The sequence below is a fragment of the Ailuropoda melanoleuca genome, chromosome 6 (assembly GCF_002007445.2).
Source record: "Ailuropoda melanoleuca isolate Jingjing chromosome 6, ASM200744v2, whole genome shotgun sequence".
NCBI classification, from domain to species: domain Eukaryota; kingdom Metazoa; phylum Chordata; class Mammalia; order Carnivora; family Ursidae; genus Ailuropoda; species Ailuropoda melanoleuca.
The window spans coordinates 75,870,168-75,882,793 of NC_048223.1; the positions used below are offsets into that span (position 1 = coordinate 75,870,168).

General features: G+C 38.3%; 1 protein-coding gene across 4 annotated transcripts in view; it reads right to left on the reverse strand.

Annotated features, from left to right (window-relative positions):
- ASCC1 (activating signal cointegrator 1 complex subunit 1) overlaps positions 1–12,626 on the reverse strand; it is a 94,468-nt gene that overhangs the window by 81,170 nt on the left and 672 nt on the right. For 3 of the 4 annotated variants that reach the window (XM_011236029.3, XM_034662660.1, XM_034662659.1), the window contains exons 2-5: positions 11,383–11,524; positions 10,141–10,240; positions 5,750–5,847; positions 13–191 (exon numbers count right to left, since the gene is read on the reverse strand). In XM_011236029.3, coding sequence (XP_011234331.1) covers positions 13–191; positions 5,750–5,847; positions 10,141–10,240; positions 11,383–11,491 — 486 coding nt within the window. In that variant the 5' untranslated portion in view covers positions 11,492–11,524. Of the gene's footprint in view, positions 1–12; positions 192–5,749; positions 5,848–10,140; positions 10,241–11,382; positions 11,525–12,078; positions 12,616–12,626 lie in introns of those variants that run through there. The other variant, XM_034662661.1, reaches the window with a different exon arrangement.

Sequence of the window (12,626 nt, forward strand, 5' to 3'; positions counted from 1 at the left end):
TTTGCTGCTTACCATAGAGCACTTCTCCAGTACTTCCTCCTGGAACTTTAGGAATCGCTCCTGAACCTCAACTTCATTGAGGAAAAAGGCAAGGAAGTGAGTGAAGGGTTGCTTTCTTCTAAAAGTGAGCAAAAGAACATCAATCCGAGTTCGAGCTGAAATTACACCACTTCGATGCTGGCCAGTGATTACTGCAAGCAAAAGAAAAAAAAAGGGGGAGGGATGTTTAACACGACCATCCAATGCTTATAAGGTAAGTGATCTTAATACTGTCATCTCTGCAGAGCTCCAACAGTCCTGAATGTGTACATAATTTCTGAACAAGCGACAGTACCAAGGGTAAGAAAATTATTAATGAATTCAATCGAAGCAGAATGAGGTTTAAAAACAATATCCTTGGGGTGCCTGGGTGGCTTAGTCAGTTAATCGTCCAACTCTTGATTTCGGCTCAGATCATGATATCAGGATTGTGAGATCAAGCCCTATGTGTCCTTGGGCTCATGCTGGGCATGCAGCCTGCTTAAGATTCCTCTCTCCCTCTCCCTCTGCCCCTCCCCCCAATCTCCAAAAAACAAAACAAACAGAAAAACCAGAATATCCTTAAGACCACCTCATGAAATAAAAAAATGAGTTAAAAAAGCTATATAGCTACATAGCAAACTCTCATACCTTGCAGGTGGGAACGTAAAATGGTGCGGCAGCTACAGAAAAGTATGGCAGTTCCTTAAAAAGCTAAAAAGAGAACTACCATCTGACCAGCAATTCCACTCCTAGATAGAAATCCCAAAGAAGTAAAAACAGGTATTCAAAGGCGCCTAGTGGCTCAGTCAGTAGAGCATGTGACTCTTGATCTTGGGGTCAAGAGTTTGAGCCCCACCTTAGGGGTAGAGTTTACTTAAAAGAAAAAAAATAATATGATATTTAATAAAATAATATGATATTTTAGATAATATGAAATACAAGAATAAAAATCCAGAAAAAATTTTAAAAAAAAAACAGGTGTTCAAAAAACACTTGTACACGAATGTTCAGAGCAGCTCTAGTCACAATATCAAGAGGTGGAAACAATGCAGGTATCCAACTGATAAGTGGATAAACAAAATGTCCTATCTCCATACAATAGAATATTATTCAGCTCCCCCTAAAAAAGAGAATGAAGTCCAGATACATGCAAAAATATAAATTAATCTTGAAAATATCACACTAAGTTGAAGACACCAGGTACAAAATGCCACTGTATGTTTCCATTTACAGAAACAGACAAATGCAGAGGGACAGAAAGCAGATTACTGGTAGCCAAGGACTGGAGGTAGGGAGGAATGGGGAGTGACTGCTTAACGGGTATGAGATGTCCTCCCTTTGGGAGGATAAAAATGTTCTGAAACTAGATAGTGGTGATGGTTACACAACACTGTAAGTGTACTAAAAGCCACTCAATTCAACACCTTAAAATGGTCCAAATGGGAGGTCCCAGGCTGGCTCAGTCGGTAGAGCATGTGCCTCTTGATCTGGAGGTCATGAGTTTGAGCCCCTCGTTAGGTGTAGAGTTCACATAAAGAAAAAATTGTCAAATGGTAAACTTTATGTTGTGTATATTTTAAACACACACACAAAAAGCACAAACAGTACATCACACAGAAAATCAAATAACAATAAAAAGTTAAGAGCAAAACATGGAGTTTTCTGTCATGTAAATTTTACCCCAATTTAAAAAAAAATACCGCGGCAGCAATTACTAGAAATTCAGTGAAAGACCAAAGGAGAGTCTACTTCAATATATATAACCCTATCATAGATGCATGAAAACAGGAAATTAAAATAAAATGCTTATCTATACATTATATGGATGGATACCAATTGTCCATGTTTTGTATTAACTTGGCCTTCTCTGATCTGGGCTCTGTCTTTATGTATAAATGAAAGAGGGGGGCGGCATGAAGCATAGCCCGCTGTCTGCAAAGAAATAAAATCACTTAGAGATTACACAATCTTGGTGTAAACAGAGATTAAATCTCTAGGTTGTAGAACTGACAAGGCTTGGTTCAAAATAGCAACTAAGGAAAGGTTTTGCAAAAGATATGAACAATGAACAAAATTGGCATTTTAGCAGACTATTAAAACTGTGAAAGATAGACTTATGAATATGATATAAAATATTGAAGTATTAACTGTAATAGTAGCAAAATGGGCTCTGCTTTAAAGACCACAAAGTTTGTCCTTCCACGCAACTACAGAAATTAAAGAAAAAATTCAATTTTTTTATCCTAATACTCTCCACTAAAGCACTTGAGATTTTCTATAAGAACCACCTTTCTATTCCTCAATAAGAATGAAAGTATCATACCCATTTTACTACAAGGAAACAAGATAGACATTTCTAGGAAAAGAAGTAGATTCTGAGGGGTGCCTGGGTGGCTCAGTGGTCAAGCATCTGCCTTTGGCTCAGGTCATGGTCCCAGGGTCCTGGGATTGGGCTCCCTGCATTGGGCTCCCTGCTCAGTGGGGAGCCTGCTTCTCCCTCTCCCTCTGCCTGCTGCTCCCCCTACTTGTGCTCCCTCTCTGTCAAATAAATCAATAAATAAAACTTAAAAAAAAAAAGATCATTAAAAAAAAAAGAGGGGCGCCTGGGTGGCACAGCGGTTAAGCGTCTGCCTTCGGCTCAGGGCGTGATCCCAAATAAAAAAAAAAAAAAAAAAAAAAAAAACCTTAAAAAAAAAAAAAAAAAAAAAAAGAAGTAGATTCTGAATGAATGGATTAACAGAAAGCCTGAGAACCATTTACCTAAGTCAAAAATTGACAGGAAATATAGCCAAAAAATGTAAGTAGACATATGGTGTTTTCTAATGGCATCATTTATATTATTAGACAGAATACTTGGAGAATCCAGAAGACTCAATGCTCAGTGAAGGGAAGTATCCATAACAGGTACTCAAATATTGTACTAGAGAAATACTGATAAAGGAGGGTTTGAAGACAAACTGGGACAAAATTAAAGGAAAGTAAAAATTATCTCTGCCAAAGACCAAAAATTTTGTGAGAAACTAAAAGGAAAAGGAGCAGAACGGAAGGAAGCTTAAAACTCATGTTTATGTTTTATTTCTGTAAAAGCCTGGTACAAAATGCTAAATCTATTCTTTTTCATTAAGAAGATGGTTTTATCTCTATAAAAAAGTAAACTGAAAAGGGCACTCAGTGAAAGGTGGTCAGCCTGATTTTCAGAAAAGATTCCAAAGTTGATCAATTAATGACTAAAGAGCAAATACAATAAGGTTAGAAATATTCTACAGACACTAATAGCTGAGAAGACAAGGATTTGCATGGCCAGGGTCTAGGGACTATACAAAGGATAGATAGGAAAAAGAGAATTAAAGACAATGACATTAAACTTTTAAAAACCAATTCTCTAACTACAATAACTATCATTTTGAAAGCATCTTCCGATCCCATTACCTGAGACTTCAAAACAGACTACATGACCAGATCCTTGTTGAGAGGACAAATTAAAACCTACTGCATCATTTCCTTCTTTAGTATCTCTAATTTGGGAGAGGCAAAAGAAAATGAATAAACAACAGCAAATACCACAAGCTGTCTTAGTCTCACCTTACAACTTGATTCACTCTAGCCAATAAATTTGATTTTTCTATACTTTACTTCCCTACAAGACCAAGAGGCCCGTTTATCCTTTTGTTTTTCAATTAAATTAGATTCAACAAATTCTTACTTTTAACGATTAGACACACCGGGTTTCACACTGAAATAGTTGTACTTTCTAAGTCAAAATGGAATCTTTACAACACACCCACCCTTTCCTGGATATGTTTTGGAGTGACTTTGGCATCTTAAAATGGCTAATATCTCCATATTTATAGCATGTTACAACTTTTACTGCAATAAAAATTATTATAGTTACTATGTGGATAGAAAAATGAGGAATACATTCAACTGTTAATAGTGATTATTTCTGAGGTTCATATTACAAAATCTCCCTTTATACTTCACATATAATTTCATAAGCATTTGTTTTTTTTGAAAGCATTATTAATTTATAATCAGGAAAAAAACTAGATAATGAAATAAGCTTTACTGCAATTATAAAATTACTTCAATATTTATAGCTTGAACTTTATTTTTTTTTTTTAAGATTTTATTTATTCATTTGAGAGAGAGAGAGAGCACAAGCAGCTGGGAGTGGCAGGGCAAGAGGGAGAAGCAGACTCCCCGCTGAGCAGGGAGCCCGATGTAGGGCTCAGTTGCAGGACCTGGAGATCATGACCCGAGCAGAAGGCAGATGCTTAACCATCTGAGCCACCCAGGCACCCCTCTAGCTTGAACTTTGAAACTTAAGGAAAGACCTGAGTTTTTCTATCTGTAATTCTAAAGAGCTGAATATTTTAATGAAAGTCCTTCAAAAATGTCATTAAAGTTCTTATGTTAGTGTCAGTTGATACTACCAAAGGGCTGGGGAAAACTCTAGCATTTGCTGTCCAACACAGGAGTCCACCTACTAGTTAAATGAGAAGTTAAACGAATTAGAAAGAAATGGAATTAAAAGTTCAGTTCCCCAGTCATACTAGTGACATTTCCAGTACTCACAATCACACGTGCTCGTGACTCCCGTACTGGACAGTGGAAGTAGAGAACATTCTCATCATCACAAAAATTCCTTTTGGACAGCACTGCTCTACACTCAACTGCACTGTATCTGTTGGGATGATTATTCTTACAGAGCACAAAATGAGAAGAATACTAGTAATTTTTCTTTCCTAAAACTTACTAAAACCTACAGGTATTTATAAAAAATGTATTATTGGTGGCTCTTGCACTTACTTGACTTGAAAAAGTCCTATCGTTTCAGGGGTGCCTGGGTGGCTCAGTCAGTTAAGCATCTGCCTTCGGCTCAGGTCATGATCTCAGGGTCGTGGGGTCGGGCTCCCTGCTCAGCGGGGAGTCTGCTTCTCCCTCTCCCTCTGTCTCCCTCTCCCTCTGCCTGCTGCTCCCCCTGCTTGTACTCTCTCTCTCTGTGTCAAATAAATAAATAAAATCTCAAAAAAAAAAAAAAAAAGAAAGAAAGAAAGAAAAAGTCCTATTGTTTTAGAATGAGTTTCCTCAAATTTTGTCCCTACAGTGCCCTTCACTCAAAGCCATTTTACAACACATGCCTGTGCCGTTGGTTCACAATGATGCTTGGTACACACACTTTCTGACTTGATTTATACTGAACTATTTTTCCTCACTTGAGCAGTTACTTGATTCAGGTTGTTATTTTGTTACTTTTATAATATCCTTCCCAGTCTACAAAGCACAGTAGAAACAAGAGAACACTTCCGGAAAGGGCTCAACTTTATTGCAAATTCGCTGACCTCACTGGTTTTCTCGAATTCTAACTTGAAACAATTCACAAATTCCATTTCAAGCTAGTAAAGCATAAAAGAATTCTCCTAATACACAACAAAATCTGGAAGCTTTATAACATCAGTACTCAGTAAAGTATAGAGTGAAGGCCCAGATACTCATCAAGATAAAGTCGTATAACTACATCTTTCTTCATTTGGGAGATGGTACTGATATATCATAAAAAGGCCAATTGTTACAGAAACCCACAAAGAATACAGCCACTATTCAATCCTACCCAGGGACGCTAAAAAAAAAAAAAAGAATACAGTCACTAAATACCTCCATTGGGTCACACTATTCCATACTCATGCAAAAGTGATTGCAGATACAACTTAGATATACTGAGTCTCACCAATTTCTCCTTCTTGTCCAGGCTTAGGAATGCTAATAGAAGTTTTGGTTTCCACTTCTAGTTTCTTCCTAGTGTCCCCTCTTTTTCCAACTATATGCCTATAATACAAAGAAAAATTAATTAATGGAAGGATATTAAGTCAAATGTACCAGAATAAAGAATTCTACCATTTTTAAATCATATGTGGCTGCAGATACTCCCTTACAGAAAAGTGCTTCAGTAAAGGCTCAATATTTATAAAGAAAATTACAAGCTGTATAGCTTTACAGAATGTGCTTTGTATTCATTGGCAAAATGATGCCCTACAGTCAATTTAATGAATAAACAGAAATAACCAAGCCATGCCTAACACCTGTTTGCTCTTCAAATTAGGTTCAAAATCTGGGTCTGCAGTTCATTGAAAAGAAAGCTTGCATCATCACAAAAGGCACTTCCAGCAACCAGTGGGTCTACAGTTTGGGGAAAACACTGTCCTTTGGAAAGCACATTAACTATATTAGTAGTTCATCAAGGATTAATAAAATAAGAGTAAAGAGCTTAGCAAATAGAAGGGTCCACCATTTAGAAACAGATTATCCAGAATAGCTTCAAAAGCAAAAAGAGTAAACAGGTAACCCTCAAGCTGAATTCAGCACATATACATTTTATTCAGGAGATTTCACCTAAAAATTGGGAAATTTCACTAAAAATATATCTTTCCAGGTTCTTTAGAAAAATCAGAAAATCTGACAACTAATGGCAATAATAGGCTGGAGCTTACTCTAGTCCCTAAAAATGGAACATGAGCTTATTACAATCCCCATCACTCCCTACTCTGTTTCATCTATTCCGCTTCAACCATCTACTGACTCATTTATGTTAATTGCCTGGGCCTCCTAGAATAAATAATTCTGACAATCCAAGGTTATCTTCTGGAACCCACAGTAATAAGATGTGTTAAAGTAAATGAGACTACTGGATCCCAGGAGAAAAGTTTCAGACTCTATAAAGCACTAAAGACTCAAAGACAGGAATCTAAAGAGAAAAAATTCCCCCATCGTCAACAATATTTCAGCTTCTATGATTTCAATTACAGTCCCCAACAACATGGATGATTAGGTCTAAAGCTGTGCATTAGTTTTTACATGGAATAACCAGCCCAATTATTTCCATTAAGATCTACTGTAGTAAGCCAGTTTAAAAAAAAAAAACAAAAACAAAAACCAAGACGTTTAGAAGAGGATTGAAATGCCACAATTTCCCTGTGGTTTTTCTCTGTGTTGGGCTAGAGATTCTCCCACCCACTTTGTCAAGCTTTTGTCTTTCTGGGCCTTATCAATAAGGGGTACTTTCACCCGGGCTACTGTTTGTTAGCATGTGGCTACTAGAGAAGCCTATTACAAAAAGCAGCTGGCTTGGGGCACCCGGCTGGCTCAGTCCGTAGAGCATGCGACTCGATCTGGGGGTTGTGAACTTGAGCCCCACATTGGAGTGTAGAGTTTACTTAAAAATAAAATCTTTAAACACATACACACACACACACACACACACACACACACACACACACACACACGTAGCTGGCTCAAGGTATTATTAATAGTCCAGGCATCTTAAAAAGGAAGTGGTTGAGGTTAAAGAAGTGGTTGAGGTTAAAAAAGTTTTAGACTCAAATAAGTCTTGGGCAAGTCATCGAACCACTCTAAGCCTATTTCTTCAATTACAAAATGGAGTGAATAATACCTGAGTATAGGAAAGTTGTTGTAAGGATTAAATGTGATCTTATGTAAAAAGGCTTCCCAGTGACTGGCACGTAACTCAGTACAGTCCATGCTGTCCTCATTAAGCCCATAATGGCATTCCTCCAATTAAGAGTATAGCCAGATTCAAAAGAGGTTTCCATGGGGAGTCTAAAACATTCATTACAATAATAAGAGATACACAGTGAAAAGGTGACTCCTTTATTAAATATATAAGTAGAAATTCCTACCAAATCAAGTAGTTCTCAATCTTGGCCACACACTGAAATCACCTCGGGGGCTTCAAAAACTAATGATGCCTGAGTCCAGCTCCCAAAGATTCTGATTTAATTGGTCTGGGGTGCACCCAAGTATACGGAGTTTTTTTTTGTTTTTTTTTTTTAAAGATTTTATTTATTCGACAGAGATAGAGACAGCCAGCGAGAGAGGGAACACAAGCAGGGGGAGAGGGAGAGGAAGAAGCAGGCTCACAGCAGAGGAGCCTGACGTGGGGCTCGATCCCACAACGCCGGGATCACGCCCTGAGCTGAAGGCAGACGCTTAACCGCTGTGCCACCCAGGCGCCCCTAAGTATACGGAGTTTTAAAAGTTCCCCAGGTGATTCTAATGTGCACCTGACATCAAGAACTAAAGTGTTACATCTAGTCCGCAGATAGGTGTTATGACCATTAGGATTTGATTATTAATTAGTTTGGTCAAATAATTTCTTCCTTGATCCAAATGAACCTACAGAAATGATTAATAAGAAAGAAATTTTCCTAGTAAATACTGTCTATTAATTACAAATGAGCAGAACCAATACCCAATCTAACATGCAGGTCATCTATTATGTAATGAATACCTAAAATATATAAAATTCAGAAGATCAAGTTGGAAAGAGACATCTAAGGAATTTTTTTTTTAAGATTTTATTATTTATTTATTTATATGAGAGAGATTGTGACAGAGATAGTGAGCGAGAGCACAAGCGGGGAAGAGAGGGAGAAGCAGGCTTCCGCTGAGCAGGGAGCCTGACACGGGGCTCGATCCCAGGACCCTAGGATCATGACCTGAGCCGAAGGCAGATGCTTCACTGACTGAGCCACCCAGGCGCCCCAAGGAATTTTTATACACCTTAGTGGTGGGAAATATACACATTAAGGAAAACAGTTATACTGATTTCATCAGGAAACTGAACCATGACTTTCTAAAATCTTGTTTCTTAGAAGAAAATATCACTGGAACTTTAAAGGAAAACAAGCAGTCAGATTTAGCTTTTGGTTTCCCATTTGGCCACATTCCAACAGAAGAATTTCATCCTAAATGGGTGTTTCAGAATATTTTCAAGATTGGTGAAAATAAAATGATTTGCTTCGTAGAGCTTAAAGGCATATGATTCCCTATTTGTAGATCTCCTTTCACAGAGCAACTTGAACAGACTTAATTCACCTGGTGCAACACAGGAAAACAATTTATTACACTTCCTAGACCAGCCTATCTCCAGAGGTGTAAGCCCAAAAAAAGCCAGTTAGCCACATAAGCTAACTAAGGTTTTTTTTTTTAAGATTTTATTTATTCATTTGAGACAGAGAGATACAGAGAGAGAGACAATCAGGGGGAGAGGCAGAGGGAGAGGAAGACTTGGGGCTCGACCCCAGGACCTGGAGATCATGACCTGAGCCGAAGGCAGATGATGAGCTGAACCATGTTAGTGGTGAAACAGATTGTGGGCAATCACGCAAGCAAGCAACCAACAACTGAAAGTGATCAAAAAGTTTCCAAGCAAATTCATAATAACAACCTTGGGAAGCATACCAGTCAAAGGACAAACATTGGAGATTAATGGAACAGACACATTCTTGCCTTCCAGAAGTCTCCCACCTTGTGGAGAAGGCATCAAATAGTATGCCAGTAACTGTAAACACATGGCTGAAAAATTCTACAAAGGAAAGGTAGAGGGTGTTATGAAAAACTAAGGTAGTCAGTGTGGTTGGTAGGGATGATGGTGTCAAAGCAAGGTTCCCTAAGGAAGAAGAATATAACTAGGTAAGGAAGAGAGATTATAAGGCAAAGGAAACAGCATATGCCAAAGCTCTATGGCAGGAAGAAACAAAGTACATTTCAGGAACTGAAGAAAACGAGCTAGCCTTAAGTGCAAAACCAGAAAAAGAGTGATATGAGTTGTGACTGAAAAATGCAGGGCTGGCTAAGTCACATTCAAGATTCCATCACTCCAATGGAACAGAATTCCATCTTCAATGGAAGGATGTTGGCAGATTTAAGCAGGGGTAGTAATCACACTTGCCTTTTAGGAAGATCGTTCCACCCTCAATGGGAAGAACTGATTGGGAGGAGAGCAATCACCCATGTGGACAGCCTAGTAAGCAGGCTACTTGAAGTAATCCACAGAAGATGCAGCAGGGCGCTGGTCTTTCAGTAAAGAATGAGACCAATGGTACATTCAAAAGATATTTAAGAGGCAAAATCAACAGACTTGGTGATACATTTGGAATGATGAAATTGATCCATAATCAGTCCTTAGAAATTCTAGGACATAAAACACTAAACTGTTTGGTCATTAGTAATCAAGCACTGCAGTAAGTATGGAAAAGAGTCAGCTTCCTGCTGAGTTTCCTGGAAGTGTGTCCCGTGAAGCTGGGGGGGGGGCTCACTCACTTGTAGAGCAAGCTGGGGGCCTTCACGGTACACCGGAAACCCTGCTGGGTCTGCACCACCTCGTAGGCATCACAAGGCTCCTCTGCACACTCCACGAAGCCTGCAGAGAAACCATAACACCTTGCTCACAGCTGCTGCTCTGTGGACAACAGTCTTCTCCCCACCAGCCAACCACACGCAAGGTTTAAAAAAATACACGCACAAAGAACAGCCCAACACTTTATATTGCAGAACACTGCTCTGACAGTCCTTCTGACCTGCTCTTAGAAGAAAAATTAAAAAAAACACATGACTATTTAAAATCTTCCAGTCTTAGAACCTTGAAAAAATAGTATATACATACCACTATTTAACTGTTTTCTCCCAACAAGCTAAGACACAATAAAAATATTTTTTATTTTTTTTATAGAGATGTAATTCATACAACATAATGTATCCTCTTACAGTGTGCAAGTAAGCAGTTTTTAGTATGAAGACACAAAATTACTTCAGTGAATGAGAGGAATGGTAGCAGGAGAACTTATCCATTCCACCAGGCAAAGAGACAGGAGGGTCAAGTAAAGAAGGTCAAGTCCCCAAGGCCAAAGGGAAACAATGGGGAAAACCAGAAGGAAGACAATGCCCAAGGCTTAAGCCTGACGGAAGAACTTATAAACCAAAAGGAAAAGGAAGCAGAGACTCTGAAAGGCCCTATTTATACATTAAACCCAAGCCCAAGTTAATTGGCTTGAAAATATTCATAATCCATCTCCACTGTTTAGCTTACTCCTTAAAATTATCCCTAGGTAATAATAAAGTTATGTTAGTTGTATATTTGGAACTGCCTGTATGAGTGCAAAGAAGAGACAACATAACAGTATTAACAGTTAACATTTTGGGACATTGGACAAAATACATACTTATTTCAACAATTTATATATATTATTTCACAACTTCACCTATACAGGAACTTAATTTTGCCACAGAATATTCATGGTTAACATTAACAGCTTACCAAAATTACTCCTTATTACATTTAAGTCTCTGCACAAAGATGAAACATGATTTAGGAAGTGCAAATGAGAATGCCTCATCAAACTGAAAATCACCAGTCCTCTTCGACATCAACACAAGTGGAGCTGGATAGAGGCCAACATCTCAAATTTCAGCGCTCACATAGAAACACTTGGAAACAAAACAAAGCACTGCTCCCACAGTGCAAGAGAATATTATACTGATCTGACCAAAAACAACTAGGATTACCTTGATAGAAGTCTTCATCTTCTTCATGTTGGTAAGTCTGTTCTTGAATGGGATTTTTTCTGTAAATCCGTCCACCAATTCTTACAAGCTGTGGGCGCAGAACTTCCATGATACTTTCTCCAAACAATATTCTAACGAAATCCTGAAAAATAAATGATCACCTTACCTTGTTTTAATCAGAAATAAAAACCCTCTATTTTATGGATCATGTAATTGGGACATCAGTTCACAGCACATCCTAAACAAAAGCAGCTCTGTTTCCACTGGATTTCCCCAATCTGCAAGCTGTTTTAAATCACTTGCTGTATTTTCCAAGACAGCATTCCATTCCTGGCTCACTCTAGACAGTAATGTTTTTGTTTTCAAAGGTTTTATTTTTAAGTAATCTCTACAACCAGCATCAGGTTTGAACTCACAACCCCAAGATCAAGAGTTTCCTGCTCCACTGACTGAGCCAGCCTGGTGTCCCCTAGACAGTAATTTGTAAACTATTTCAGCACTCTAAGAAAAGATAATTAAAAGATATTCGGCCTTCTCTATACAGCCTGTCCATGACTTGAGAGAATAGATGTCTCTTTATTATTTTAACCTCCAGCACGATAACTCAGAGAATTAGGAATGTTTAGCATACTTATCCTTGGGGGGGAGGGGGAGGTATAACCCCTAAGTACTTTTAGAGGTGCTAGAAATATATACCTCAAAATTAGATCCAGTTGCCCATCAAAACAGTTAAGATATGAGGTAACAACATGGTTCTTCAAGCCAACACATTGCTGAGAAGAGGAATCCACTTCTATAGGCCACTACCCAAAAATGTACATCATTCACTGAGAAGCCAAGCTTCTAGTCACCGCTCACCACTTAATGAATCAAGAATTAAGGAAACAAAGTTTCCTTATGGGCTAGCTGTGGTTAAATTCAACAAATGTTCCTACTACATAGGTTACATAGTCTTGGAAGCCCAAAATTAGTTATCCCCAAAACCTGACCAATCCTTACTAAATACACTAAGGCCCAATCCAACCCTCAGCAAGAAAGTCACTTTAATTGGCAATTCGCTTACAGAACCAAGGGAGATTTTGCGTGGTGAGAATTAACAACATAGAAGGTAAACAGACTTGAATGATGCCAGGCATAATTAGCAACAGTTTAATGACATTACACTGCAGGGGCCTATTCCCCCAGTACCTTACAAAATAAAAGGCCCCTCACAAAAGGAGACTTTTAATGTTTAGGTCGGGCCC